General features: G+C 37.6%; 2 protein-coding genes across 2 annotated transcripts in view; both read right to left on the reverse strand.

Moving 5' to 3' along the window:
* LOC118764795 (MFS-type transporter SLC18B1-like) overlaps positions 1 to 653 on the reverse strand; it is a 114,976-nt gene extending 114,323 nt beyond the window's left edge. Inside the window, exon 1 of the mRNA XM_036505821.1 lies at positions 150 to 653. The gene's annotated coding sequence lies outside the window, so the exon portion shown is untranslated. The remainder of the gene's footprint in view (positions 1 to 149) is intronic.
* Positions 654 to 14,248: 13,595 nt separating this feature from the next.
* The window catches only part of LOC115215712 (MFS-type transporter SLC18B1-like), a 94,462-nt gene continuing 81,210 nt past the window's right edge, over positions 14,249 to 27,500 (reverse strand). Inside the window, exons 11-14 of the mRNA XM_029785004.2 lie at positions 20,928 to 21,023; positions 19,929 to 20,003; positions 17,916 to 18,009; positions 14,249 to 14,526 (exon numbers count right to left, since the gene is read on the reverse strand). Coding sequence (XP_029640864.1) covers positions 14,389 to 14,526; positions 17,916 to 18,009; positions 19,929 to 20,003; positions 20,928 to 21,023 — 403 coding nt within the window. The 3' untranslated portion in view covers positions 14,249 to 14,388. The remainder of the gene's footprint in view (positions 14,527 to 17,915; positions 18,010 to 19,928; positions 20,004 to 20,927; positions 21,024 to 27,500) is intronic.

A 27,500-nucleotide genomic window follows, 5' to 3' on the forward strand; every position in this document is an offset into this window, starting at 1 on the left:
TAATAATTTAACATATAGCATAATAACAACATAATAATCACATAATAATATAACAGCATAACGTATAGTAAAAACAGAGCAACTTATTAACAAAATTATAACAATATAAGATAATAATATAGTATAGTTGCTGTATAATTAGTACTTACAAATTAAACTCTACAGTTTATATTTAGCTCATTGGTTTCTGTGTACTTCTGATTGAATCTTGAAAGTTAGACAGGAGAGGAATAATCAACAGATAGTACCTTACTATCTTTATTGTTAGCTCCAAGTTGTCCCTGATCTGGCAGACAGACCTATGATTCCATAAATGTCCTTAACAGTGGTAAATGATATATTTTTAAATACAGTGGGGGAGTTTGCAACAGGAATGAATGCTCTTCAAGTTCACAAATCTGAAGATATCAATGAGATAGTAATTGTTCTCTGCTTCTAGGTTTTTACTTATTACAAACTGGTATCTCACAAATGTTCTCTTTCAAGGCATTATTACACTAAAATTCTTGATCACTTCTTTCTGCATGGTACACAATAAATCATTAATTTATTGACAGAGATGTATTAGCCGTAGATGTTAATTTGGAAACTTTGGAAAGCAAGTGGTAGACTGATTAAAACAGAACATGTTATGTTTACTGCTTATGTAACATTAATGGTTTGTAATTCAGAAAGAATGACACTATGCACAGAATAATATATTATAGCTATGAAATAATTATATACATAAATGTATTCTGACACAGCTAGCCATTTATTTAAAATGGCAACTTTCATTGTAAATACCAGTTAAGTTTGTTTAATCAGCTGTAAATAATTATTAGAAAACCCAGTAATATACTAATAATTATCTTTACAATAGATAATGGCTGTTCACTTCTTATTTCTTTATTTCCCACAAGGGGCTAAACATAGAGAGGACAAACAAGGAGAGACAAAGGGATTAAGTCGATTACACCGACCCCAGTGTATGACTAGTACTTAATTTATCGAACCCAGAAGGATGAAAGGCAAAGTCAACCTCAGCAGAATTTGCACTCAGAACATAACAGCAGACGAAATACAGCTAAGCATTTCACCTGGCATGCTAACGTTTATGCTAGCTCATTGCCTTTCGGTTTCTACTTAATAAAGGAGTAAAGAATACATTACAAAACATTATCAATAACTGTAAAAAAGACACAAAAATAGATTACCTATACAGTGGTAACTGATCATGCAAGGGACAATATTCACTAACCCGCACAAGTAGTTATAATAATGATTTTCACTATTGATACAAGTGAAACAATAACAGACCTCCATTACCAGGCATGACTATATGGTAAAAAAGATTGCTTCATTCTCAAGTAGTTTCAGGTTCAATTCCACAGCACAGAACTTTTGATAAATTTTAGCCTCAAATGCTTTGTGAGAGTAATTTGTTCAATTAGACATCTCATCAAGCTCACCATGCGTGTATACATGTATCTTTGTGTATTTGTGTTTGTGTGAGTGTTTGTCACAGCACCAGTTATCAGAACCAGAGTTGTATAAGGAAAAGTGTAACTTAGTGAATGATTCAACAAATTTATATCAATGGTACACCTCAGACTAAAATAAATACCTATGTCCATGATATCGACTAAAATCCTTCAAATTAGTACCTCAGCCTTGTCACAATCTAATTACTGAAGCCAGTAAAAGAATAAAATAATATCCTGTAACTATACCAACTTAAGAGAATGATTTAAAGAGTATACACCGATATTAACTTTACTAACTCAGAAGGAATACTTTCTCCTTAGCCAATATTTCTTCCAACAAAATAGTAGGGAAATATCTGAAAAGAATCCAATCAAAACACAAAAGCAACATTTGGAAAACCAACATGTGGGAAATTGTATTTCACATAATGACAAAACACAAAACCATTCAAGTTCAATGATAAGATTGTACAAACATGTTTGGGATGACAAACACTGATCCTAGACAGAATAACCATACTAAAAACCTAGTATGATGTATCAATTCAGCTTTATAACATCTTATTTAGAGGTTTACTCCTATGCAAACCAGAAGCAAGAAATTTCTACCACATGTCTGCTCAAAAGGTAGAAAGCAGCATCTGACAACAAAACTAAGCCATACAAAAACAAAACTGAAGATATTAGTGACAACTAGCAGTATCCCCCGGCGTTGCTCGGGTTTGTAAGGGAAATAACTATATAAGCATTTTTAGAGAGTTACTTCCCTTATATAATAGCAAAAAAATGCATTAAAAATGGGAAAAAATTATGGTAAATTTTTTTTTAAATTGTAGACTCATCGTAGACGCGCGCTAATACCCAGAAGGGCTCGATATGAATTACGACTATAAGTTACCCACTTTTGGTTAAACTGCACCGCAAAATGTAGGAGTAGTTAGGAATCTAAATCGTAGGAGACAGACACACAACTTCACTTTTATATATAACTAGCAGTATCGCCCGGTGTTGCTCGGGTTTGTAAGGGAAATAACTATATAAGCATTTTTAGAGAGTTACTTCCCTTATAGATGCCAATTCGGGCTTTCTTAGCCATTTCTGTTTTGGTGTCTTCAAGCCATGAAGTCATTGTTCTAAAAGAACGCTGGTCTCCTTGACAACGCTTTACGACGTTGATTTCCTTACACTCAGGGGGAGAAGCAAACAGGTGCAGGTGTGACCATGGACGCCGACTCCGCCGCCATCGACACACGAAAAATTATGCATTAAAATGGAATAAAAAATTATGTTAAATTATTTTTAAAATCGTAGACTCATCGTAGACGCGCGCTAATACTCAGACGGGCTTGATATGAATCACGACTATAAGATACCCGAATTTGGTTAAACTGCACTGCAAAATGTGGGAGTAGTTAGGAATCTAAATCGAAGGGGACAGACACTCACACAACTACAGTTTTATATATATAGATATAAAGATATTGCTGACTGCAGAGAATTTCTTTGAGATATCATTTCATAAGATATGATGTGGTAGACAGCAACTTTTAGTAAATATAAAAAAAACACAGTCAAACATATTGAAACAGATGGCTCAAAAGAACGTCGGTGGAACAGAAAAATAATATTTACATTATTTACATTATTTTCATTATTTATATTTGACGGATATTTCTCCTCATTTTGTCCTGATGAAGGCCTGAGGGTATATCAGCTGAAATGTTGTGTTAACCACAAACAAGATGAGGACAAAAATCTGTCAAATGCAAATAATGTAAATAATGTACATAACTGCTCATCTCTTAAATATAGAACTGTATTAGATAAATAATATAAACAACCAAATTAAAACACAACTTACCTGGTGTTGTATATGATAATAAAATAGAAACATGCTATTGTGGAAATCATTTCCTGACATGTGTTAATGTGCTAAAAATAAAAGACCTGCACACCAAATACACTTTCGGCATTATAACTGTTATCATTGGAGCAATGATCTGCTTGGATTAACCTGGGTTCTTGATTAAAGAATATAGCTCCATAATTCATACCCCACAGAAGATATGTCCCCTTGGTCATGTCAAAAACGATAAAAATCTTCTGGACCTTAAAATTTAAAGCATAAATGATTGTGCAAAAAACAAAACAAACATATTGTATGCATATCTTTCCTTAACAACCTTGCCACTGAACAGATGGCCAGTCAAATAATCTACCAAACTCCAGTTAGGAAAAGAAAACAACACCTTATTAGCCGGTAGAATTACAAGAGATTTAGGAAAATACTTTATATTTTCTGGCTCTTGACATTCTGATTTCAAATCCTTCCAATATCAACTTTGCTTTTCATCTTTTCAAGGCTGAAAGAATAAAGAACCAATCAAGACAATGGAATCAGCTAACCCACTCCTTTCAAAAATTTTTAACCCTCTCCCTAAATCAGAAACCATTATTATCCTTATGTTGTTGTTTTGTTTTATACAATCTGTTCCTGAGTTTCACCAGAGACCTCAAGTAATAGCAAAGTTGGACATTTTACTGTGGGTTTTAATCATGAAAAGCAATGACATATTCCAAGGAAAGGAGACCAAATATTCGGAATTAAAATTCCATTAAGAGTTTGTGGTAATATTTGTGATTTTACAAGATTCATGTATTCTCAAAGTGTTGACATTCGGATATGGGCTGTACCCATCATCATTATCATTTTTTAACATCCATTTCCCATTCTGCCTTGGGGGCAATTTTTTGTAGTTCTGACACTTTGCAATTTCCTGGTATTTAACCATATTATTTGAGAATACTATCTGGTAACATACCTAAAGCTCCATTTATCACAGATACACTTGTCATTCTTAGATGCCACATTTTTGAAATCTCTATTTCAAGGTTCTTGTATTTAGCTAACTTTTCAAATTATTTTCACACAGGTGTTGTAGTCTGCTGAGTTTGATGTATCTCTGAGCATAAATTCTGTCAATGTGATTTTTCACCACAATATCTGTTCTTCTCATATGGGAGTCCAAATTGGTGATAAATAGTCCAGTGCAAATACTAACCAAGTCTATTATGGTGATTAGTATACTCAGTTGTGGCTAACATAAGACAACCAGAGATTAGATGATCAGTTATTTGTCTGTTCATACCCCAGAGGTGGTAGGAAGGATCAGCACTCTTTTCACAAATCTTGGTTTGGTAATTTCTAGTTGACAGATCTTGAGTTGCTATGATGAAGCCCTCTTTTTCTGATTTACATTCAGATGCAGACAGACACTAATGGGTAATATTTATATCAATATCAGAATCACTGACCCTTGTAGAGTATTTACCATGTAGTACCTTCATTTTCCATCTATTATGCAACTCCAAAATATCATTTGATTTATATATTTCTTTGTGTCTTCTGATATTGTGTGTATTTTCTTCGTACTTTCATGCTTGCAGATTAGTTAAAGCATTCACTCACTAGTGTCTTTTAGATAAATGTCTAACTCATGGTTGCTGTCTTTGACACAATTGCAGTCCACATCCTCTATCTTTTCAAGGGATATATACTTTGTCTTCATCTACCTTTGGGTGATGTGTGTAAAGCATTGCAAGAAAATTGCATATATTTGTGATAATCTTCATCATCATTGTTATCATCGTTATCATTGCTGTACTCTAGAAGACCCACCCACCACAACAGAATTGAGATTCTAAAACCAAAGTGCCACATAAAAGCACTAGTGTGAGTGCTAGTGCCACATAGATAGCACTGGTGTTGGTGCCACATAAAAAGCGTGGGTGATGGTATCACATACAAAGCACCCAGTACACTCTGTAAAGTGGTTGGCATTAGGAAGGGTATCCAACCATAGAAATCAAACTAAAACAGACTATGGAACCTGGTGTGACCTCTAGCCTTGCCAGTTCCTGTCAAGCAGTCCAACCCATGCCTGTGTGAAAAACAGATATTAAATATTGACGATGATGATATACACACACATGAAGATGATACATGCATGCATGCATGGACACACACACGCACATACCTACATACATACAACAAAAATACGAATGGATAAAATTATATCTTTAATTTGTGGCTCCACCATACGATGCCAACAATCATTTCTGGTGTAACATCATATTTAGATACAGAAAATATCAGTCAAATTAATATATCCAAAATACATGTTAATACATTATCAAGGCAATCCAAAATTGGTTAAATTGAAAGCAAACTAAAAAAATATCTTTAGTAGACAAAGGCATACAAAAAGAACATTTTCCACAATTGTATCACTTTGTACTCTTTTAACACTGAGTGCTTTACTGATATCTGCCTTGATGTTTTTTAATCTCTTTTTCTTCTTACACACACACACACACACACACACACATGCATTCATACACAAGCAATATCCATTTTATGCACAACACATTAGAACTGAAATGATTTTGATTATTAGAAAGCCTTACAATGGGCAGTAATAAGAGTGTAAATACATTCTTTGTTTTAATCTGATGAATAGAAATGTTTATTGGCTGCTCTCAGAAAAAAATATATCTGACTTCCTTAGGCACAGAAAATTATATCAGTCAAATACCAAAATATTAGCCACTTTCTGAACCTTGATTCAAAATTCATACATTAAATTCACATGTATAATGAATTGGAAATTATTTTACCTTTTGTATTCAATAATTTATTATCTGTAGTTTTAGTCCGGGTGTGTAGTTTTTATGTTGCCCATCTGAATTGATCTAGTGTTAATGATTATGACTTTATGACCTAATTTCAAATTTAGATTGTTCATTCTTGATTTCTTTCATCAATTAAGGATTAGTTAATGTTTGTTCTTAAGTTGCACTATCTTTGAAAATTCATTTCATCATTGTTATCATCATCATCATCATTTAATATCTGTGTTCCATGTTGGCATGGGTTGGATGATTCAACAGGCTCCAAGAAGCCAGGGGACAACATGTATTTTGGTTTCTTATATAGTTTCAGTAATCAGTTTTCTAGTTTTATCTGGGATGTGGGTGGATTGATTCTATATGAAACGGTTGTATTTGCCAATTAACATATTTTTATTTAGTTTTTATGTTTCATTGAAGCACAATATGTTACAGATACACATTTAAAAGATCAATATAAAATATAATGTCATGAAATTAAAATTTGTTTGTATACAGATTTGAAGTTTATTCTTCAGCTGATAGAATTATTCAGTTGTTAGGATTTTATTGTTTTTTTTTAATGTGTGATATATTATTAGTGTTAGTTTATGAATGGATTTAATGTATGAGATGTTCAACTTTGTAATGAAACTAAACATCAACTGAATCAAATTCATTTGTTTGGGAAGGCTTACAAAAGTGATAGATCTCTCTCATTCTCAAATTAATTATAAACTAGTTAACTTGTCTATAGATCTGTAGTGACGTCATATTCCAGTGTGCGTACACGCAACGTCATTCTTCAGTGTGCGTGTGCGGAACGTCACCTTTGTAGTGACGTCATGTTCCAGTGTGCGCACACACAACGTCATTCTTCAGTGTGCGTGTGCGGAACGTCCTTCTTCAGTGTGCGTGTGTGGGGTTGGAACCTTCTGGAAAGGCATAAGGAAGTTCCCTCATGCACATGCGCTAGAGACTGAAGAAGAAATTTCTATTCGCGTTCCTTAATAGCGTCGGGGACTTGAGACACGGCGATAGAAGAGAAAGGACGTATTTTCATACGTGTGATCAGCCTATTCTCCTGTCCCAGACGCTTAGGATTTTAACCTGTTCTATTGCTGCTGAATTGTTGTAAGAAGCTTACAAAAGTTAGAATTCAGCCTTGCTGTGTTGAACTAGGTGGATACCAGTATACCATCATGTTTCATTGTTGATTAAGAGAATAAAGAATTGTATATATGTTTAAACTTGCGTTTCGTTCCTGACTGGTAGTTTCTAGAAACAAAAAATGTCGGGCTAAGAGATCCTTACAGATCCTTAACCAAATTTTCAAGAAATTATGTCATCTTTAAAAAAAATGAAGAATACATTGGATAATGTATATTATGTCTGGAAAAAAGACAAGAGGATGTGCTTAGAGTGCTTTTAACTAGATTTTGTTATTCTTTTTTTTAATACACACCGTTGGAGCTGCCCATTTTACTTATTCCACTTTTTGGATGACTCCAATTTTCTCTAATCTGTCTAATTGTTCATTGATATGTTTTATTACAGCAAAAGGTTCCATTCTTTTAGGTTTGAACACTGGTACTGTGTTTTCCTTAATTTGGAAATATGTCTCTATCTTAGAACACAAACCTAATTTATCTAACAACCTCGACCCAAAATATGGTGCAAAGTCCCCTCTTGACCCAAAATATGGTGCAAAGTCCCCTCTCGGCCCAAAATAACGTTGTGGTGGAACAATGCTGTTGACAGGGCTATTAGACAAAAGAAACTGGCTTGGTAGGACTGGAAGAACGGTGGTAGCAGGGAAGTGTATCAGACTGCCAGAAGGGAAGCTAGGAGGCAGGTTTATTTAGCCAGAGGGGAAGCAGATAAGAAAAAATTTGCCAATGTTCTGCACCGTGAGGACCAAAGACTTGAGATATTTCGTGTTGCACGACAGTGTAAGAGAGAATCGTGATGTGGTAGGAGAGAAATGTGTTCGCATGGATGATGGTTCACTTGCGCTAAATGAGGATGCAAAGAGAGAGGTTTGGAGACACCACTATGAAAGGTTGCTGAATAAAGAAAATGAATGGGAGAAAGAGATTCTGCCAAATGTTGACCTAACAGAGAGACCAGCTATCCGAGTTGACAGTACCTTGGTAGATAAGGCAATTAGAAGTATGAAGACAGGGAAAGCTCCCGGCCCATCAGGAATTACTGTAGAGATGCTCAAAATATCTGGCAGTGTTGGCTATAGCCTAGTCACCCGTATAGTTAACCAGGGGATACACGAAGGAGTCATACCCAATGACTGGTGTAGCAGCATAATAGTCAACTGCTACAAAGGTAAAGGTGACGCTTTAGATACAAATAATTACAGAGGTATTAAGCTGTTGGATCAGGTAATGAAGGTCACTGAGAGGGTCATAGCCCAACTGATTAGGGAAAGAGTTAGCTTGGTTGAGATGCAGTTTGGTTTCATGCCAGGAAAAGCACCACTGATGCCATATTTCTGGTAAGACAGCTGCAGGAGAAATACCTAGCCAAAGATAAGCCTCTGTACCTGGTTTTCATTGACATGGAGAAAGCCTTTGACAGGGTCCCCCAATCCCTTATCTGGTGGTCAATGAGATAACTAGGGATAGATGAATAGTTAGTGAGAGCTGTGCAAGCCATGTACAGGGATGCTGTAAGTAAGGTGATGGTTGGCAATGAGTACAGTGAAGAATTCAAGGTAGAGGTAGGGGTCCACCAAGGTTCAGTCCTCAGCCCCCCTCATATTTATTATAGTCCTCCAGGCAATAATGGAGGAATTCAAGACAGGATGCCCCTGGGAGCTCCTCTATGCTGATGACCTTGCTCTAATTGCTGAGTCACTATCAGAACTAGAGAATTTTCAAGTGTGGAAACAAGGATTAGAATTGAAGGGCCTTAGAATCAACCTAGCTAAAACCAAAGTCCTAATAAGTAGAAAGGCAGACAAACCATAAATCCCTTCAGGTAGATGGCCCTGCTCAATCTGTAGTAGAGGCATAGATAGAAACTCTATAAGATGTACCAAGTGCAAGCTTTGGACACATAAGAGATGCAGTAATATCAAAGGAAGGCTAACTGGGAAGATAGTTTTTGTATGTGGCAGATGCTCGGGAGCAATAAACACTGATAATGTGCAGAGAACAACTTCAGCCACATTCCAGGGAGAAAAACTAGTAGTTGATAGCTTCCGTTACCTAGATGACCAAGTCAGTAGCGGAGGAGGGTGCGCTGAAAGTGTAGCTGCTAGAACAAGAATAGCCTGGGCAAAGTTCAGAGAGCTCTTACCTCTGCTGGTGACAAAGGGCCTCTCGCTCAGAGTAAAAGGTAGACTGTATGACGCTTGTGTACAAACAGCCATACTACATGGCAGTGAAACATGGGCTGTGACTGCTGAGGACATGCGTAAGCTCGCAAGGAATGAAGCCAGTATGATCCGATGGATGTGGAAAATCAGTGTGCATACTCAACAGAGTGTAAGTACCTTGAGAGAAAAGTTGGACCTAAGAAGCATCAGATGTAGTGTGCAAGAGAGATGACTGCACTGGTATGGTCATGTGGTGAGAATGGAGGAGGATAGCTGTGTGAAAAAGTGCCACATCCTAGTGGTTGAGGGAACCTGTGGAAGCGGTAGACCCAGGAAGACCTGGGATGAAGTTTAGGCCTCACCAAGGAAATGACTAGTGACCGAGACTTTTGAAAATATGCTGTGCTTGAGAAGACCTGGCAAGCCAAATGGGACCATAACCAGCTCACCTATGCATACCTTTTCCTTCTTTGGACACTAAACTCTGCTTACGAAGACCTGTTGAGGCAAATGAAATCAAAATCAAATTCAATGACTAGCAAAGTGCAAAGAGCACCATAGGAGTGTGATCGTTGTCAGAGAGGCTAACCAGCTTCCGTGCCAGTGACACATAAAAGGCACCATTCGAGTGTGATCATCACCAGCGTCGCCTTACAGGCATTTGTGCCTGTGCTAGTAGGGTGCCAAGAACACCATCCGAGCATGATCGTTGCCACAGAGCACCATCTGAAAGTGATCGTTGCCAGAGTGGCTAACTGGCTTCCGTGCCGGTGGCATGTAAAAGGGCACCATTCGAGCATGATCATTACCAGCGTCACCTTACTGGCACCTGTGACAGTGGCATGTGTAAAAAGATTTGAGCGAGGTCATTGCCAGTACAGCCTGACTGGCCCCCGTGCCGGTGGCACATAAAAAGCACCCACTACACTCTCGGAGTGGTTGGCATTAGGAAGGGCATCCAGCTGTAGAAACTCTGCCAGATCAAGATTGGAGCCTGGTGCAGCCATCCAGTTCGCCAGCCCTCAGTCAAAATCGTCCAACCCATGCTAGCATGGAAAGCGGACGTTAAACGATGATGATGACTTAAGGAAAAGCATTTTAAAATTTTTTCTTCAATTCATCTGATACCTTATTCTTACTGGAGGAACAATCATTTATGTAATTACAGAACAGATTTATAGAGAAGTCCCATAAATCAAGCAACTCCATTCAGTCAGCACCAAACGAGTTTGTTGCATTTTTTAACACAAACACTTTTGCATTATAGGTTTTTTGCCTAAGAAGTGTAATCTTTCACCTGTGATGCCTCGCAAACTTTTCAATGTTTACTATAATGTAAGTTTCCCAATTTTCCGAGTTTGGCTAGTCCATTCTCACAGGGGTGTCATGATTCTTGCCATAACATCATCATACCCAGAAAAATAAAACTAGGATTTTTCATAATAATAATAATAATTATAATAATAATAATAATGGTTTCAAATTTTGCCACAAGAGCAGCAATCTTGTAGGAGGGGATAAGTCAATTACATCAATTCCAGTGTTTCATTGGTACTTAATTTATTGACTCCGAAAGGAGGAAAGGCAAAGTCGACCTAGGTGGAATTGAACAGAGAACATAGTGACAGGCGAAATACCACTAAGCATTTTGTCCAGCATGCTAATGATTCTGCCAGCTCACTGCTTTAATAATAATAATAATAATAATTCTTTCTACTATAAACACAATGCCTGAAATTTGTAGGAAGGTGCCATTCAACTACAGGCAAAATGTCGCTGCGTATTTCATTTGTCTTTATGTTAGTATAACTGTTAATGACTCTGCCAGATTACACTGTATTGTTGCTGTTGAGTGTAGCGGTCTTCCTCCCAGAGCTCACAAGATCGCACCTCTGTAGTGGGAGAAGTCCAAAATGTGGTCCTTTGCTATTTGTAAGACCCGCAGAAGAGAAAGCAGGTCAACCCCCAACACCAAGAGCATTGACAGATGGATGAATGCGCATCAAGGCTCAGCGGTTGTGTAGGAAGTCGGGGACAAGAAACAGGGAGAAAGAGTGAGAGAAAGTTCGGGCGAAAGAATATAACAGGGGCGCCACCACCCCCTGCCGTAGCCTCGTGGAGCTTTAGGTGTTTTCGCTCAACAAACACACATAACGCTCGGTCTGGGAATTGAAACCGCGATCATCCGACCACAAGTCCGCTGCCCTAACCATTGGGCCATTGCACCTCCATGCTGTTGTTGTTGTTGGTGGTTTCTGATTTTGGCACAAAACCTTAAGTTCGGGGAAGACGGTTAGTTGATATTATTGACCTAAGTAATTGATTGGTGCCCATGGGCATATGGCATAGTGGTTAAGAGCATGGGATACTAACCTCAAGATTCCAAGTTCAATTCCAGGCAGTGACCTGAATAATAATAATAATAATAATAACAACAACAACAACATCAAAAAAATACCTTAGGAATGAGAACCCAAGTTTGAAATTTCCCCAAGATACCTGATGAACAAATAAGATGAGGACAAATATCCGTCAAAGGTAAATAATGTACATAATTCCTCATCTCTTAAATATAGAATTGACTGAAGCTTATTCAATGACCCCTGAGAGATAGAGGCAAAGTTGACTTCAGTGGGAATCGAACTCAGAATGCTACAAGACACTCTAATGAATCAGCCAGCTCATCATCAGTTTTTTCATGCTTGACAAGTATGATGCTTTTCATTGAGGCAGATTTTCTAGTTCTGGATGTTTCCCTTGTCACTAACTTCCACCTGATTCTAAGCACCTGATTCTTAATATTTTTCCTTGGTTAGACATGTTTTCATGGAAGATTGATGGTGACACTTGTTTACAACTACCATGCAATGTCAAGACAAAGAAACACACAAACACACACCTTTTCTCACATCTTTCAGCAATATACAGTAATCTGTTGTTAAGGCTAATGTACAATCCAGTTTAACATTATTACCAGTTTTTAGGTGCCTTTCAAAGAATTCTTTTTGTTACAAGTGTTCATATCAGATCCATGAATTCCGTCAGCACCTGTCTTTAGAGTGGCTTTTTTTTTTTCTAGAAACATTAACCTGCAGTATTCAAAATAACATCAGTCACATTTGTTTTGACATCCTGAAAGTGTAGTTTGCAGAGGTCAAGCCCACTGCAGCTTCTCATTTCTTCTTCTTCCCCATTGTCATCATCGTCACCATCATCACTATCATAGATCAGACAGAATTCACTGAGACAGCTTTTCTACAATTTCATGTCCTTCCTGTCACCAAGTCCCACTTGTTTCCAAGCAAGATAATATTTTCCCATGCCCAGATATGTTTTTCATGGAATGTTAACTTTTACTGGTACAATAGTGATACTCGTTTACAACTCTCGCACAATGTTGAGACAAGGAGGCACAAACACATACACATTTATACATACATATGAGGTGGGATCAAAAAGTTCCCAGGTTAGTTATGGCTAATAATCATCTCCTTCAAAACAGCCACCTTACACTGGTCTCAGTGTTCCTGCCAATTTTGGAATCCAGCCTGGAAGTCGTTTTCTGTAAGCTAGTCGAGGACCTTCTGTGATTTGCTCTGGATCTCAACAACAGTATTAAAACAGTAACCTTTGAGCTACATTTTCATCTTGGAGAAGAGATGGAAGTCCACAGGTGCTAAATCTGGCAAATAAGGTGGGTGCAAAAGCAATACCAAGGTGTTTCAGGCAAAGAACTCATGAGTGAGAAGGGCTCAGTAACAGGGTGCATTATCATCATGTAGAATCCAATTCTTCGCTCTCCACAGATCTGGTCACTTTCACTGAATGTCTTCTCTCAAACACTTCAAAACCTCTCAGTAGAACTCTCAATGTGATGGTCTAGCCCTGGGGAACAAATTCCCGATGCACAATACTACAGGTGTTGAAAAAAACGTCCAGGGACATTCTTCTGCTTTTGAAGTGCCTATACCACTTGAAACATTGTGTATGACCCATTGACAAAGCATGTTCGATGTTTCAGTAGCAGAGTTCCCAAGTTTAATGCAAAATTTCATGTTGGCTCTTTGTTCCAACTTCCTGTCCAAGACAAAAATTGAAGACTACAGCATACGTATGATAACAGAAACTTGCAAAGTAAACACAGCGATGTCACTTGGCACATTGCCTCATGAAGGTCACTACTAACTCTCACTATGCACACAACCATGCACTGCCATCTGTTGGTGCAATACAGATCTAATCCAGGAACTTTTTGATACCACCTCATATATATAAAGATGTGTGTGAGACAGGCTTCTTTCAGCAAATGCTAATTCCATTCACAAGGCTTTCATCAAGAGTTATTGTAGAAGATACTTGCCTAAATTGTCACACAAAAGAACTGAACCTGGAACCACATGATTGAGAAACAAACTTCTTAACCACACTGCCAGGTTTGCACAGCCACTACCTTACAAAAATAAACACTAACAGTTAAATTGCAGAATATTCACAATCTCTCTCTCTCTCTCTCTCTCTCTCTCTCTCTCTCTCTCTCTCTCTCTCTCTCTCTCTCTCTCTCTCTCTCTCTCTCACTCTCTCTCTCTCTCCATCTCTATCTTTCTCTTTTCCATCTTTCTCTCTCTATCATTCATATATTGACAAAAAAAGTAACCAAACAAATTTTATATATTAGAAAAAGGAATTATTTTATTTGATTTTATTTTCCTTAAATATAAAAAATGTTGTTTTAATTTTTAATAGCATTATATGAATATGATTAATATAAAATGTAACATGGAAATATCCTTGGTATGAAAGCAGTTTTACTTTAGTTTGTTTGATTTTTTCCCCCATTTAAGTATGTTTTTTCTTTATCTTTTTTTCAAATCTCCTTTTCATCAGCCTACCCCATCCAATACACGAATATCAGATACAACATCATATAGAGTAACTCCCAAAGAATCCTTTCATTTGTGTGTCAGCATCTAACAATGGATTTCTTTCTTCCATTTGCAATTTGGTCAGACCATATTCCTTGATATCTTCAAATATTTTAATGAAAAACAGTAAGAGGCCCTTAAAAGAGAAATAAAGAGGGTAACATCAATATCACCATCCTAAGCATTATAATCATGTTAATCATCATCATCATTGTCATCTCCATCATCATTATCATCTTCATCATCCATTCTTTCCACTAATCCAATAAGCCATTAGAAAATATAAAGATCTCAAAATCAAACTGCTTAACATTTTATAGTTGGGTAATTCTCACACATTCACATGCACACACAAGTAGTGCACGTATAGAAACAATTACATACACATATCAAAAAAATATAGGCTTTGAAATAACTTCTATCATTTTTATAAAAGCTCAAGTTTGTAAAAGACACTATATTCAAGTGAACATCACATTTTTTAACTCATTTATTTTATCATCTTCAAAGTAACCAATGGGTTTGGAACTCAGAATTTCAAAGGGCACAACTAGTTTCCTCCTCTAACTGCCTTCCCTTGATAAGGATTTTTAACTAACATCAATACACGGTCAATATTTAGGGTGGTAGACCTAATCTCTTATCCAATTAAATGCTACCATAAGCAGCCCTTTCTTTTCCTCATCAGTTCCTGCAAAAAAAAAAATACAGGAGTTGCTCTTCCTTCTTTCACTGAGCCATTGAAAAAGAGTCAATTAGATTGACTCCAGTATATCACTAATACATATATTACTATCCTTAGGAGAGGAATGTAGTAGTTAACTTCACCCTAAGAGATGAAGCTAACCACTGCAGTTCATAAAAGGACATAATTAAGTACTGTAAGATATTTAACATAGCATTCTACAGTTTGTGCCATTCATTGTGCCCACTAATAAATAGTGGTTTCTATCATAGCCTCACAGCTACAAAATTTGGGAGACAGTTGATTGCATCAATCCTAGTGTCCCTGGAAGGATGAAAACAAAGTCAACTTCAACAGGATTTGAACTCAGAATGTAACAAAGTATTTTGTAATTTTGTATGATTCACTAATAATTTTATGATAATAATTCTTTTCGCCAGAGATTTTAAGGGAGGGACCAAGTCAATTACATCGACCCCAGTGTTCAACTGGTACATATTTTATCAACCATGAAAGGGTGAAAGGCAAAGTCAACCTTGACAGCATCTGAACTCAAAACAAAGCCAGAAAAAATGTTAGTGAGCATTTTTCCCAGTGTGTTAATGATTCTGCCAGCTTGCTGCCTTAATAATAATAATAATAATAATAATAATGGCTGTGATGATGACGATAACAACAATGACATCCAGTTTGTGCACTACAGGCCAACAGACCAGATATTGTTGTAAAAAAAATCAAATTATCTAGGGATAACTGAGGAAACCCATGGCCCAAAATCTTGCTGAACACCTAAGGCAAGTGACCTCTCCAATTCTTTTTCTCTGACACAGGTCTACACTTAGAGTGGTACCATCTACTCTTACCATTTTTGCAACTTTCATCCACCTTTCAATGAATTCACTCGAGGACAGAACCTTCCTCTTCACCCTCAAGTTTCACTTGCAAAAGTCAATGAGAACTCTACCAAAGATGAATGTTTCTGTACTCATGCCTTTCAATCTTGTCCACTATACAACCTCTTTTGCCACAGTCACCAGGCAAAGGAAAACTAGTCAAGCAGTAACTGGGTCAGGTGAAAAATGATAATGGAGGCAATGTAGACATTTACTACTTCTGCCTGATTTTTCAAGGACAGCTTCCTTTGTCCATTTCTTGGTAAGACTGGCAACAGTGTTAGTCACCTCGTCCAAGTTCATATCCACCTTGAGATTAAAAACCAAACCAGACACTCGAGCAGTTTAACTGATCCATCAGTCGACAATGCCATCCGATGGCATTGACCTACCTCTCCAGGTGCCCAATTGCCAGCCCAACAACTTGTTGGTGTTGATTTTGGTCCCTGCTACTGACTCATATTCCTTTAGAATGGAGCTGACCATCTCCAATTCTGTTAGACTACCACAATCATCATCATTATTGTCAGCACCATCATCATTGCCACTACCACTACCATCATCATCATCATTTAATGTCCATGTTCTATACCGATGTAAGTTGGACAGTTTAACAGGACCTGATGGTCCTAAGGACTACATCATGCTCCAGTGTCTGCTTTGGCATGGTTTCCACAACTGGATGTCCTTCCTAATGCCAACCCTTTCACACCATATACTGGGTATTTTTACGTGTCACCTGCACTAGTTGGGCTGCTATGCAGTTGGCAAGAAGACAAACCCTGATGAGGCAACTTTATTCTAGGAGATGAGGGGTAAAAGTATGAGAGAAGGGCCAGAGCAGAACAAGTTGCACACACACACACACACACACACACACACACACACACACAGGTGTATGTGTGTGTAGATATCAAATTGTTGGATGAGGTAATGAAAGTTATGTTGGAGGTTATAGCCCAATTAATGAAGGAGAGAGTTAGTATAGATGAGATGCAGTTGGGTTTTGTGCCAGGGAGAAGCACCACTGATACTATATTTCTGGTAAGGTAGCCAAAGATAAACCTCTGTACTTGGCTTATCTGGTGATCAATGCAGAAACTAGGGACAGACAAGTGGTTGGTGAGAGCTGTACAAACCATGTGCAGGGATTCTATCAGTAAGGTGAGGGTTGGCAATGAGTACAGTGAAGAATTCAGGGTACATGTAGGCGTCCATCAAGGATCAGTCCTCAGACACCTCTTGTTTGTCATAGTCCTCCAAGCAATAACAGACATATTTAAGACAGACTGCACCTGGGAGCTCCTCTATGCTGATGACCTTGTTCTTATAACTGAATCACTATCAGAACTAGGGAAGAAGTTTCAGGTATGGAAGCAAGGTCTAGAATTGAAGGACTTTAGAGTTAACCTAGCAAAAATCAAAGTTGTGGTAAGTAGGAAGGCAGACAAATCACAAATCCCTTCAGGTAGATGGCCTTGCTCGATCTGTAGAAAAGGTGTAGGTAGAAACTCTATAAGATGTACCCGGTGTAAGCTATGGACACACATGAGGTGCAGCAATAGCAGACGAAGGTTAACAGGGAAAATAGTTATTGTGTGTGGAAGATGCACAGGTACTATAAACGTCAAAATGTACAGAAAATAGACTCCATCAACTGCCAGTGGGGTAAGCTGTAGGTAGTAGATAGCTTCTGTTATCTAGGTAACCAAGTTAGTAGTGGACATGGATGCTCCAAGAGTGTATCTGTGACAATAGGATTAGGCTGAGTAAAGTTCAGAGAGCTCCTACCTCTGCTGGCAACAAAGGGCCTCTCCCTCAGAATGAAAGGCAGATTGTATGATGACTGTATATGAACAGCTATGCTCTGTGGCACATCCAACAGGTTATAGTAATAAGAAAAAGAAATGAGAAATTAAATGCCTGTATTATTAAACCAATACTCACAGCAGAAAAACACCCGATGGCCATGTAAATTGTACACCACTGGAAGCCAACACTGTCCATAAGAAATCCACTTAAAGATGGTCCAACGAATTCACTGAAAGAACACAATTACTAATAGGTGAGAATTATGTATGCAGGTCAATTCAAAATGAATCTCTTCCATATAATCATGTAAACCAATACTACTAGCTTTATTGTGAAGCAGTCAGCAAGTAAACCAACAATAGCCAAAGAGTCTCACTTAGGTATGTGAATGACAGAGGGAGAATATTAGTTCGATGGCAAATATCATTTACCCTATTTTGACAAGTATGGAGACAACTTCTGACATATTTCAATCTTATTAAACCTCTTCAGGAAAGTATAGTCCTCAGTGAACTTGCAAAAGTAGTAGTGAGGGACCAACATCATCATCATCATCATCATTTAACATCCCCTTTTCTATGCTTGCATCAGTCAGATGAAATTTGTTGAAGCAGAGTTTCTACAGTTAGATGCCTTCCTGTCACCAACTCTCACCTGTTTCCAAGCAAAATCATATTTCCCTTTTGCCAGACATATTTGTTATGCAAGACCAGAAATGAACAGCACCAGTCATACGACAGTGATGCAGGTTAATAATCAGCACATGATATCAAGACAAGGTTACACACATACACACACACTGCATATATGTATACACAGCTGATTTTTTTCTGATGTGTGCTCCAATATCTGCTTTGGCATGGTTTCTATGGCTGAATGCCCATCCTAACACTAACCACTTTACAGCATACACTGGTTGCTTTTTTGTGCCACTAGCATTAATGAAGTTGCCATGCAGTTCGCAGGGCTATGAACCCTGGGAGAGAAGAGGTATCAGCTTCATGCTAGGGGACAAGGGAGTTACTATGAGAGTGCGGTAGAGCAGGATCCTGCAGAGGGATCTTCTTTTTCTACCTTCAGTGTTTCTGTTCATGGTTTACGCTGGTTGTATATTTACTACAATGATACTGATCAAACCGTGTAGGCACGTGGTTTAGTGGTTAGGGTGTCAGCATCATAATCGTAAGGTTGTGGTTTCAATTCCTGGACCGGGTGATGTGTTGTGTTCTTGAGCAAGACACTTCATTTCATGTTGCTCCAGTCCACTCAGCTGGCAAAAATAAATAACGTTGCGATGGACTGGCATCCCATCCAGCTGGGGAACACATACGCCACTGAAACCAGGAAACCGAGCCCATGAGCCTGGCTAGGCTTTAAAAGGGTGCATTTATTTTGTGGAGGCACATGGCCTAGTGGTTAGAGTTGCGGACTTGTGGTTGAGGGATTACAGGTTCGAATCTCAGACTGGACGATGTGTGTGTTTATGAGCGAAACACCTAAGCTCCATGCGGCTCTGGCAGAAGGTAATGGCAAAACTTCTGCTGACTCTTTCGCCACAACTTTCTCTCACTCTTTCTTCCTGCATCTTGCAGCTCATCTGCAATGGGCTGGCGTCCCATCCAGGTGGGGAACCTATACGCCAAGAAACCGGGAAACCGGCCCTTATGAGCCAGGCATGGCTCGAAAAGGAACAAACAACTGATCAAACCACAATTTACTGATACTTAATTTTCTTTTATACCATATCACATCAGATTCTTCTTTTATGGAAAAACATATCATAGCAGTGAAATCAATGTCAATATATATAAAAATAAAATAATAAATGTACCATTTTAAAACCTAGCCAGGCTCATGGGCCCAGTTTCCCGGTTCTATGGTGTATGTGTTCCCCAGCTGGATGGGACACCAGTCCATTGCAGCATTACTCATTTGCCAGTTGAGTGGACTGGAGCAATGTGAAATGAAGTGTTTTGCTCAAAAACACAACATGTCGCCTGGTCCAGGAATTGAAACCACAATCTTATGATCATGATGCTGACACCCTATCCACTAAGCCATGCACCTCCACCAATACATACAAACTATAATTAAATATGGAATAACATAACAGATCAATATGGTAAATGAATCAATCCAACAACCTACCCGAATGCATACATTGATCCCCAAATACCAGATACTAATCCATATGTACTGGAACATTTTTGTAGTCCTGCTTCTCTATAACAAAGGAAAGAAATATTATGACATCGTTAATGTATTATTATGATAGGATTATTCAAAGAATATGTGAACATAGCTACAACATAATGAGTCCCATAATCTAATTGAGTGTTGGGGCCCTTTTGAAGATTTCATCATCATATAAATATATCTAGGATAAGTCAGCTTTGTTAACATGAGCCCTGCTCCAAAGAAGTTAAACTCAGCACAACAAAATAATAAAAGAACAGTAAATCTTGATGTTGTTGTTGCTGATAGTATACAATAGTATAATATGCCTTACAGTTTACAGTTAGGTGTACTGAACCAATGAGAATGAATGAAAAGACAAGAAAAATTCTTTGCACCTGGTTGTCTCATGCCATAGTGACTCATCTACTGAAATAAAAAATTTTAAATGGAGTGTAGCCAACATCTGGCAATAATAACTGTTAATTCTTCTATAATACATGTCTTCCTTTATATATTTAGTTAAATTTTTGCATGAATATAAAAACTTTGCAAATGAGAGGTGCTAATTGTCTTACCAATGATAATTAATATGTGAAATTAACTTGCTATAAACTCTGATTTAAAATTACTACCGTTAACCCTTCAAGGTCATATCAGACCCAAATATTCTACCTGTTTTATGTTCAAACTGACCAGATCAGGCTTCTCACTCCTACCCTGCAATGTCATTCTAAAAGCTACAAGATGATGTATGATAAACTCAAAACAGCATGAATAAATAAGGATTACATTTGACAAAGTAACCTGAATGCTAAAGGGTTAAACTTCTTATGTAGCTCATTATTGCCAGTATTCTTTCCAAACCACTTAGGCAAATCAAATTTGTAAAATAAAAATATCTCCTACCCAAGGTATTTAGGGATAAAAACCAAAGGAATCTATGGACAGAAATGAATGATAACTACTTACATTGCAAGTTCTAGAAGCATGTCATATGTTGGTAGAACTGTGAGACTTACAAATATACCAAGTAATGCAAGGCATATGATATTTAACCACAAAAGACTGAAAAGAAAGAAAGAATAAGACACATTAGAAATAATATGAATTAACTGTCGACAGTTTAATGTAAATTGATATTAGATATTATATGGCCTTGTGCCAAAATTTGAAACCGATATTAGATATTATAAAAGGTGGCAGAAATGTTAGCATGTCGGGCGAAATGCTTAGCAGTATTTTGTCTGTCTTTTTGCCTCAATGAACTGTCTGACACATGCAAGTATAAAAAAGTGGACACTAAAATATATGCATACATATAGAGATAATATACATACATGTGTGTGTGTGTATGTGTTTATACATTCTTTTAACTTTTAGTTTGTTTTAGACTGGCCACCTTCCTGAAAAAGGAAATTGTCATCATCTCGTGTAAGTGCATATCCTTTGAATTATAAGAATGTTTTACAAATTTTGAAGGCTCTGGATATCACAGACATTTGTAGCTGATGAATTAAGGAGCTATGTTGTTTCTTCAGAAATCCAAGGCCAAGTTATACTTTGTCCAGTCAGGCTGGTATGTAATCTGTAGCTCCAACAATAACAAGTATGGAGATAAATGTGCATCTTGCATATTGGATCGGAAAACTTCTCATCAATGGTCTTTAAGTATCTTCCCCCTTTTGCATTTTTCTTACCAAACTGACATCAAGTGGGCAACTGTTTTCTATGACAAAGCATGCTTATAATGAGTGTTCACAAACAATAATATCAGGCTGGTTGCAGTTTTTATTTTTAGGTTCTACCAGTTTTCCTTTGAGCTGTCTGTCTCAACACATTCCTTCCCATTTTGATTTTATTTTTGTCTTCTGCAAGGGCATTCCATTTTGTTCTAGCTAACACATAATGTCTCACAGGGAAGTAGTAATGAGACAACATTCTTTCACAGTTGGCAATAATGTGGCTAACATGCTCAATTTTATTTTGCACAACTGATATTTTTTGTCAACTGATAACCTTCCTTTTGCCATCTTTGTAGGAACTTCATTATTCCACATTCATAGAACTTCAGGTCCTTATCAGCCATAAACTGAAGCAAGTGCAAATTCTGTTCATCATCATTGTTGAAAGTTTTAACATTCAAAGAATTTTGCAAATTTCGAAATAAGTGGTAATCTGTTGGTGCAAGGTCAGTGCTATATGGTGAATGTGACATCACTTCCCAGCCAAGCTCCAATAATTTTTCACAAGTTAGCAAAGATGTGCATGGCCTAGTGTTGTCACGGTGGAACTTAATATCTTTAAGATTTGACAATTCTGGCCATTTTTTGTTGACTGCTTCCTCTTGTTTCATTAGTTGTTGACAGTAAACATCTGTATTGATCGTTTGGTTCTTTGGAAGCAGCTCCAAATACACAACACCTTTGTAATCCCACAAAATTGACAGCATGACCTTTTTTTGATGCAATTCTGTTTTTGATGTGGTTTGTGCTGGTTCATTACGCTTGGACCATGATCATTTTCGATTGATGTTATTGTAGACAATCCATTTTTCATCATCAGTGATGATTCTGTTCAAAATAAGGTCGATTTCATTACGTTCAGATGCATATCACAAATATTGATTCATTGTGTTAAGTGAATCTCTTTCAATTTCTGTGGAACCCAAATATTGTGCTTCTTAACAAGTCCAAGACATTTTAAGTGATTTTCAGTTGTTATGATATATTTAACCTCTCTACACAGTTATGACATTTAGATTCAATTATGGCTTTGATTCGGTCATCATCAATTTCAGTAGGTCGACCAGAACGTTGGTCATCTTTGAGTGAAAAATCTCCTGAACATAATTTTTAAAACCTCTCTGTGATGTGCATTCTGTTAAGCAATCAATACCATAAACTTCACATATCTCTTTGTGAGCCTCAGCAGCTTTCTTGCCTTTACGAAAATAAAAAAGCAAAATATGGCAAAAATGTTCGTTTTTGCACTCAATGTTAAAATTGACATTGAACTAACAGCTGTAAACAAAATTATGTGCAATTTGCTTCTAAAATAAAGTAAAAGTAAAAGCTGTCAAAAGGAAAAAAGTCATGACATTAACAAAAGTTATTCAAAACAATCAAAACTTTATCTGTTTACAAAAACAAAATTACTTTCTTGCCAACCCAGTATGTGATGTAACACTATGTATGTATGTCTCTCCTGTTTTTCATCATTTAAATTTCTCCTCTGAAGAAGGATCTAGTTTCTAACAATGATACAAAATTCCATCTTTGGAATGTATATAACAAAAATAATGTCACGTTTTAAGTCTGATAAAGGTCTTTCATAGTTTTATTGTTCCACTTACAGATTGTATTTGTAATGTATGAATCGCTTGGTTGATTGCTTTCACTAATACCATTACCATAATTAAAGAGGTTTCTCAATTATTAAAATTTGCCATTAGCCATGTAATTTGCAGAAACCACCAAATTAAAATTCATGTTAGATAATTTAATACAGGGCTTTGTTTGAACCTGTTACACCTTTCCCCTGGATATATTTATGAATATAAAATATGCATATAAGCACACACACACACACACACACACATACACACACACACACACACACATGTGCTTTGAGACATCTGTAAATAACTGAATTGTAGTAATATATCCTTTTGTAATACATATACCTCTCACTTTGTGTGAGTGTTTGTGAAGTCATCTGAGTATGTATATATGTGTATAGTCTTCATTATCATTACCATCATCATTGTTTAACGTCTGCCTTCCATACTGGCATGGGTGGGATTGTTTGACAGGAGCCAGCCAAGCAGAAGCCTGCACTAGACTTCTGTGATTGTTTTGGCAGGATTTTTACAGCTGGGTGCCCTTCCTAACACCAACCACCCAGCAGAGTGAACTTAGTGCTTTTTTGCATGGCACAAGCACAGGTAAGGTCAGTTTTGGCAAGGTTTTTACAGCTGGATTCCCTTCCATATGCCAACCACTTTACAGTGTGAACTGGATGCTTTTTAAGTGGCACCTGCATTGGAAGAGATGATCTTGTATCAGATGATGAAAGGCTATAATGAGACAGAAACATGTGTCTTGCTGTAGAGGAGATACACGGTTACAGAGAGAGGGAGGGAGAGAGTGGAGAGAGAGAGAACAAAAATGAGGACAGAAACAGGTGTGTTGCTGCGAAGGAGATACATGGTTACCTGAGCTGAGGGAAGTGCAGGAGGAGAGAGAGTGGGAGACATCAGGACAGAGATGATGGCAAAGTGCCAGGCATACTCACATATATTCTAATATTGAACAGTGAGAATAAGTGCTCAACACTGTATTTCATCATCATCATCGTTTAACATATGTTTTCCATACTGGCATGAGTTGGACGGTTTGATAGAGCTGGCCAGCCAGGGAGCTGTCCAGACTCCAACTGTCTACTGTGGCATGGCTTCTACAGCTTGATGTCCTTCCTAATGCCAACCACTTTACAGAAAATGCTGGGTGCTTTTTACATGCCACCAGCTTGGGGGCATTTATACAGCACTGGCACAAGTGCATTTTTTGTGACACTGGCACTTGCAAGGACAAGCCTGTATGTATGGATGACAGCAATTTTACTTAGCTTGATATATCTTTTCAAGTACAGAAAATCATCACAACTACTAGTCCCTTGTCATTTCCTCAATGAGGCCCAGTGTCCGAAGATCCTTTCTCACCACTTTGTCCCACATCCACCTGAATTCTTATTCCATTCAAATTTTGACCTGCTATAATCACTAATTATATTTTTTCACTTCATTATATATTCTACAATGTTTTTGTTCACATACACACATGCATACATCCATATTGCCAACATACACATTCACATATATATATTCCTTTCTACTCTAGAGACAAATTTTGGGGAGGGGGAGGCAATCGATTAGGTCAACCCCAGTATGCAACTGGTACTTAATTCATCGACCCCAAAGGATGAAAGGCAAAGTCAACCTCAGTGGAATTTGAGCTGAGAACGTAAAGACTGACAAAATACCGCTAAGCATTTCATCCAGCGTGCTAACATTTCTGCCAGCTCACCACCTTATTCACATATATATTGAAACATACAAATACATACACATAGATAAAAAAAAACAGGTTCAACACATCTTTGCTCATGCCGTTATGATACACAATAGTTCATTGATGATGTTATGACAGTTAAGATATAAACATTATCGAGAGAAAAAGAATACTAGATAAAACTAGTGAATAGGTGAGAACGTTGTAGATTAATTGTTAAGGAGAGAGCAGCTAGACACATTAATTCATCAAGCATATACCTATCAATAATACTACAGATTAACAAAATATATCATATTAGACTCCACCCAACGCCATCCAAAATTGCTACGTCAATCAATATTAACTCAAATACACGGTCTATACATATCAAGTAAACACAAACAGAACTCACATAATGCCTGATTTTACCAGCAGAAAATCTAGCTATATATATATATATATATATATATATATATATATATATGGTCAAAATGTGACCTCGTGTGTACCGTTGGCGATTTCTTTCCTCTGTCTTCCTTCTCGGGATCTTTCCTTCTCCTATGTTTCCGACGAAGAGCTCCGCTCGAAACTTTAAACCCTCCTTCTTCCCTTCTTTCCTGAGTGTCCAATAATACTATATTTGCTCCACGTCCTCGCGTTGTTGTGTTTTTTTTTGTTTTCTTGTTTGGATTAACTAACTATATATATATATATATATATATATAATATATATATATATATAAATACACACACGTATATATATATAGTGAGAATTTACAAAAAAACAAAAGACAAAGACAAGTGTGTAAACAACAAACAGATGTATTAGTTTAATGCTTGGAAAGTGAAAAAGTCTTTTACATTTCGAACCTATGCCATTCAACAGAAAGGAACACAGAAATAAACAGGGAGAGAAAATAGAAAAACTTTTAGTGGCTAGCAATCTATCATGGTGAATGCTGGATAGAGGGGCCACAGAGGAGAGCTAGGAAGAAAGGGAGATAATAAAGTAGTGGTGATCCCAAAATGAAGGTGCGCATGCAGTATTTCACTTATCCTCGTGGGATTTCCTGTGAGGGAGCCATCTTTTTGGAAGAGAGGTCCTATTCTCTGGCACACTGTGGCTGTCTCTTTGGCAAACTTATAGAAAGCTTTAGGGTTTGACTTGATATTTTCTATTACCCAAGCTTCTTTATCTGCTCTCTCCTTTTCATGAGACTGATGCAGACTTTTCTCAATTTCCATTAGCATTCTCTTGAGACAAGACTTCTCACCACTTTTGGTGTGCTTGCTCAGGCGGTTCGCAATCCTTGTCCGTCGTCTCATAAGAATCTTCTTTTCTCTAGGGATCCTGTTTTTGTGTGTGCTGGCCTTCCACACTGGGACATATTTGTCACATATGGCTTGTATTATGGACATGAAACGTTTGTGTTTCATGTCAATGTCTGGTGTGGAGAGACATTTAGGCCAATCCTGTTTGAGGATCTCTTTCTCAATCAACTTCCAATTTGCTTTATGAAAGTTTAATTTGGGGAGATTGTGCATGCTTCGTATAGGCTGTGTATCTGCGGGGGCTTTTGGTCCATACATAGACAGCTCTATTATGTTGTGATCCAAGATCATTGTCGGTATCACTTTAACATTATGGATAATATCCATATTGTTTGTGAAACAGAGATGCAGTATATTATTTGCCCTGGTTGGTTGCAGAACTGTTTGCTCCATGAAAGAAGCATTTGTAAGATGGATCGGGGACTCTGCCTGTGCTTGCTGATGGTGTGTCATCCCCGGGAGCATCTGCACCCCCCAGGCCATTCCACATTGGGGAAGTTAAAGTCACCCATGAAGAATACACTGTTGTGTTGTTCCAGTTTGGTGAGAACTTCTATTTTTGTTAGGCAGTCTTCAACCATGCCTGTGTGATTTGGGGCATCCGGTGGGCGATATGTAGTACATATGACGATATTCAGTTGTCTTATGTGTACAATTTGAGTGTCACACACTGAGTTTGAATATGACAACAGGACCTGGGGCATGAGGTCATCTCGGATATACACTGCAACTCCACCATGACTCCTCCCTTTTCTATCTGAGCATATGACAACATATTGCGGTATGTTTATTTCTGCATCCCCTATATCAGGTCCAAGATGCATTTCTATGAGTGCCATGCATATAGCTTGATTGCATGTTGTAAGGTCTGTCAGGAATGAAATTTTCTTTTTACAGTTGTCGCGCAGCAGCTCTCCTACGTTCAGAAGAAATATTTTTGTGGCGTGTGTGTTGGTGTTTGTGGTGGCCATCCTGCATCTGTTGGTGGTGGCCTTATGTGGTGGTAGTTCCAGCTTTGTGTTTGTAGCCAAGTCAGCTGCTGGACAATTTTTTGTGCCATGCACAAAAAGAATATATATATATATATACACACACACACATATATATACATATATATATAAATAAGAGAGATAGAGATCAACAGAATCAAGAACACATG

This window comes from Octopus sinensis, linkage group LG9 (assembly GCF_006345805.1).
Source record: "Octopus sinensis linkage group LG9, ASM634580v1, whole genome shotgun sequence".
In the NCBI taxonomy this organism is placed as follows: Eukaryota; Metazoa; Mollusca; class Cephalopoda; order Octopoda; family Octopodidae; genus Octopus; species Octopus sinensis.